The sequence below is a fragment of the Alligator sinensis genome, unplaced genomic scaffold, assembly GCF_000455745.1.
Source record: "Alligator sinensis unplaced genomic scaffold, ASM45574v1 scaffold1199_1, whole genome shotgun sequence".
In the NCBI taxonomy this organism is placed as follows: Eukaryota; Metazoa; Chordata; order Crocodylia; family Alligatoridae; genus Alligator; species Alligator sinensis.
The window spans coordinates 684,665-685,583 of record NW_005842813.1 but is presented as its reverse complement, the minus strand read 5'-3'; the positions used below and the strand labels follow the sequence as shown (position 1 = coordinate 685,583).

Below are 919 nucleotides of genomic sequence, written 5' to 3'. Positions count from 1 at the left end.
TGACTCTGAGTCATGCTATGATGTACATGTGTACTGCAAACTTTCTTAGCCAGTAAATGAGGGGGGAGTGGATGCTGAATCTTTAATAGTTATTTCATTTATTACAATTGGTTATAAAGAAGCATGAAATTTAAACAAACCGTAATGAAAAGCAAAAAAGCCAAAAGCAAGCCTCCAAATATGGTTTTCAATATACTGAGGAAAACTCACTTCTCTGCTCAGATAAATGTAATTTGCTTGGTATCTGTGATGTGACAACTCTTCTAGTTCTCTAATGGTCCATAACATATCTTAGGAAAAAAAACAAAATACTTCCCCCAACCCTGAAATGACAAAAATTAATTTCCAATGTATAAAATAAGCAGGGGAAAAAACCCCAAACAAACAACCCTCCCTCCCCCACACCCAAACCAGACATACCTCATTATCAGGGATCTGGGTTTTCCATTTCCCATAGATAAACAACTCCCCCCCACCGAATTTCCCTTTTTAACTGCGAAAACGGTGGATTACTCATTTTAATGGAGAAATGTGGATTTTCCACCTTCACAAAGAGCTCTCTGCAGGCTGGCAGAGTTCCAGCCAGCACGGGGTGAGGGGAGTGGAAGGAAGGTGGTCAGGCAGGGGGTACCATTTGCATATGTGTGCTCATACATGCACATGGCCACCAGGCAACCTGGAGAGCAGCTCCTTGCAGGTAAGTCGTCCGGGGGGGGTGGTGGGGGGGAGAGTGGGGATTGAAGCCCTCATAGGAAGTGAGGATGTTGGGCAGGGCTGGGGCTTCTGCCCAGCCAGGTGGTGCATGGGATTTGGGGCTGACATGCGGGGCCGCAGGCCTGGGAGGCTCCTCCACAGGGTGGGCGGGGGTGGGGGGGGATTGGCTTCCTGCCAGTGCGCACACTGCTGAGGGGAGGAGGGA

At 48.1% G+C, this 919-nt stretch overlaps 1 protein-coding gene across 1 annotated transcript in view; it reads right to left on the bottom strand.

The window, feature by feature from the left end:
* Positions 1-248: 248 nt before the first annotated feature.
* LOC102382677 (serum response factor-binding protein 1-like) overlaps positions 249-919 on the bottom strand; it is a 134,514-nt gene continuing 133,843 nt past the window's right edge. Inside the window, exon 5 of the mRNA XM_025191407.1 lies at positions 249-323. Within this exon, the coding sequence (XP_025047192.1) occupies positions 264-323 (60 nt within the window). The 3' untranslated portion in view covers positions 249-263. The remainder of the gene's footprint in view (positions 324-919) is intronic.